This window comes from Onychostruthus taczanowskii, unplaced genomic scaffold (assembly GCF_017590055.1).
Source record: "Onychostruthus taczanowskii isolate IOZ18803 unplaced genomic scaffold, ASM1759005v1 scaffold816, whole genome shotgun sequence".
NCBI classification, from domain to species: Eukaryota; Metazoa; Chordata; class Aves; order Passeriformes; family Passeridae; genus Onychostruthus; species Onychostruthus taczanowskii.
Window position 1 is genome coordinate 6,831 of NW_024506069.1, and position 2,655 is coordinate 9,485.

At 52.8% G+C, this 2,655-nt stretch overlaps 1 protein-coding gene across 1 annotated transcript in view; it reads left to right on the top strand.

Moving 5' to 3' along the window:
• Nucleotides 1-613: 613 nt before the first annotated feature.
• The window catches only part of LOC121346542 (protocadherin gamma-B7-like), a gene marked incomplete at its 3' end in the record, with an annotated part of 10,342 nt that continues 8,300 nt past the window's right edge, over nt 614-2,655 (top strand). Inside the window, exons 1-2 of the mRNA XM_041424425.1 lie at nt 614-631; nt 1,568-2,653. Coding sequence (XP_041280359.1) covers nt 614-631; nt 1,568-2,653 — 1,104 coding nt within the window. The remainder of the gene's footprint in view (nt 632-1,567; nt 2,654-2,655) is intronic.

A 2,655-nucleotide genomic window follows, 5' to 3' on the forward strand; every position in this document is an offset into this window, starting at 1 on the left:
CTTAATCTCTTCCCGGAGTTTCTTATGGTTCTCCTCTATTTTGTCCTCTAGTTTCTGCAGTCATGTTTCCACTGCTGCAATTCTGGCATGAGTTGGGCCATGCACAGCATCTGAATATGCTCGAAGCTTCTTCGCCATATCGAGCACAGTCTCATATGTGTCATCCCGCTTCAATATTGCTAGGGCTGAGGCGTATTCAGGTGGCCCAAGTCGCACGAGTTTCCTCCACATTACCGGTGTGCATGGTACCTGGTCCGGATTCCTAGTTGTTATATCATCTGAGAAAATGAGCTCTGCCACCGCCATCTCTCTCAGGCATCATCATCCACTGGTCGATCGGTCTTGTCTGTGCACTTCCCACTTCTAGTGCTAGTAGCAACAGTCATTGGTTGAGGCTTATTGTCTGGTTTAGCTGCTGGCTTAGGCTCACTATCTGGTTTAGCTGCTGGCTTTGAGCCTGGAGTGTTGGCTGCAGCCTGAATGACTGGGATAGCTCTTGATTTATCTCCCTGCCCCCCTTCCTCTGTCTGCTGCCCTAGAGTATCTAGCAGTGTGCAATAAGCATATGCCAGGCCCAGCTCACTGCAATGATCCTTTTATCCTGAGGGTCATCATGGTATTTCTCTTTCAGGTATTTCTCCACCTCAGCTGGGTCCTGAATTTGTTCATGGGGAAAGTCCCAGACTATAGGGTCAGAGAATTCCTTCAGGATTTGGCCCACATCCTCCCATTTCCCACACCCCTCAGGATTTTCCATGCCTGGGTCTACTCCTGGGTTAGGGGTCTCATCAGCCTGTCTAGAAATCTCAGCCCTCATTCTAGAGAAGTTGCAGGCTGTATAGAAGAAGCTTACTAGATTGAATACCAGAAATATGGTCTCTTTAATGTTCAGAGGAAACTGAACATTCTCCCATAGTGATGCAACTGATTCAGAGGAGAAGAAGGAAAGCAAAGGCTGAAAAACCTCATCCCCTGCTCCTGCTCTAACAAACTGGGTGCATAACCATAGCCATCAAAGATTCATTCCTGGAACAGACACCAGCATGTTTATAAACTTCTCACAAATCATTACCACCAAGCCCAGCAGAATAGTTATTCTGGTCACTGCCCCTCTACTGTAAAAACTACATATTAGGGACAATACTAGAGCTATTTCTGGATGAGGAAATAAACCTAGGGACCATAGAAGTATTAAGATCTCAAAAACCCCTAGAGACCAGAAATGCATGCAAGCCTTCACCCCAAGAGACATTACAAATTCAAAAAACATGGCTATTAACTGCTTTATACCAACATAGAGTAATGGTAACCAAAATGCACTCCAAACAGGTTTTTTTCTCACTCTCTCTTGAGTGCTCACACGGGGCACAAAATTTTGTCCTGGATTAGGGCAAATCTGGGAGAAAACCTCCAAAGGGGGCCCCCCCAGAAAGCAAACCCACATGGCCCCTCACCCCTACCAGTTCGGGAAGGATTCCTCGGAGAGAAGTTGAAAGAACCTGCTTATTTAACAGGCAAAACACCCCCAGCACACAAAATGAACCATACCAGATGACAACACTCCGAGCGGGTCCGCTACGCCATCCCCGAGGAGCTGGGCAGAGGCTCGCTCGTGGGGCCGCTGGCGCGGGACCTGGGGCTCAGCGCGGACGAGCTGCCGGCGCGCAAGCTGCGGGTGGCGTCTGCCGGCAAGAAGCAGCTGAAATACTTCACGGTGAACGAGGAGAACGGGAACCTGTACGTGAATGAGAGGCTGGACCGGGAGGAGATGTGCGGGGCATCGCCGACCTGCTCGGTCAGCTTCGAGGCGCTGGTGCACAACCCGCTGAACGTTTTCCACGTCGAAGTGACGATCCAGGACGTGAATGACAATGAGCCGCGCTTTCTGCGTAACAAATTTGAGCTGGAGATCAACGAACTTACTTCTCCCGGCGCCCGGTTTTACTTGGGGATGGCAGAGGATCCGGACGTGGGCAGTAATTCCCTACAAGGCTACGATCTGGAGGCCAACGGGTACTTCACGGTGGAGGTGAAAGAGAGTCAGGACGGCAGCAAATCCGCGGAACTGGTGCTGCGCCACTCATTAGACCGGGAGAGCGAGCCGAGACTGCATCTGTTGCTGACTGCAGTGGACGGCGGAGACCCGCCCCGGACTGGCACCGCCCAGCTCTGGATCAACGTCACCGACGCCAATGACAACCCACCCGTGTTCGCGCAGGATCGGTACCGCGTCAGCCTGCGCGAGGACACGCCTCCGGGATCAACGGTGCTGAACATCTCTGCCTCCGATGCTGATGCCGGCACCAATGCCCACATAACCTACGGCTTCGGAGAGATGCCGGCCAAGGTGCTTCAGAAGTTCGTGGTGGACCCCCAGAGAGGGACGATCACTCTGTGGGAGGATCTGGATTTCGAGGACACGCGCACGTTCAGCCTGGCTGTGGAAGCGATGGATGGAGGGGGTTTGGTGGCGCACTGCAAGGTGGAGGTGGAGGTGCTGGATGTGAATGATAATCCACCTGAGATCGCAATTCTGTCGCTCTCGAGCCCAGTGCCTGAGGACGCACCCGTCGGCACCGTAGTGGCTCTCTTGAATGTAAACGACCCGGACTCGGGCGAGAACGGTCAGGTGTCGTGCGAGCTGTCGGGAGAGGC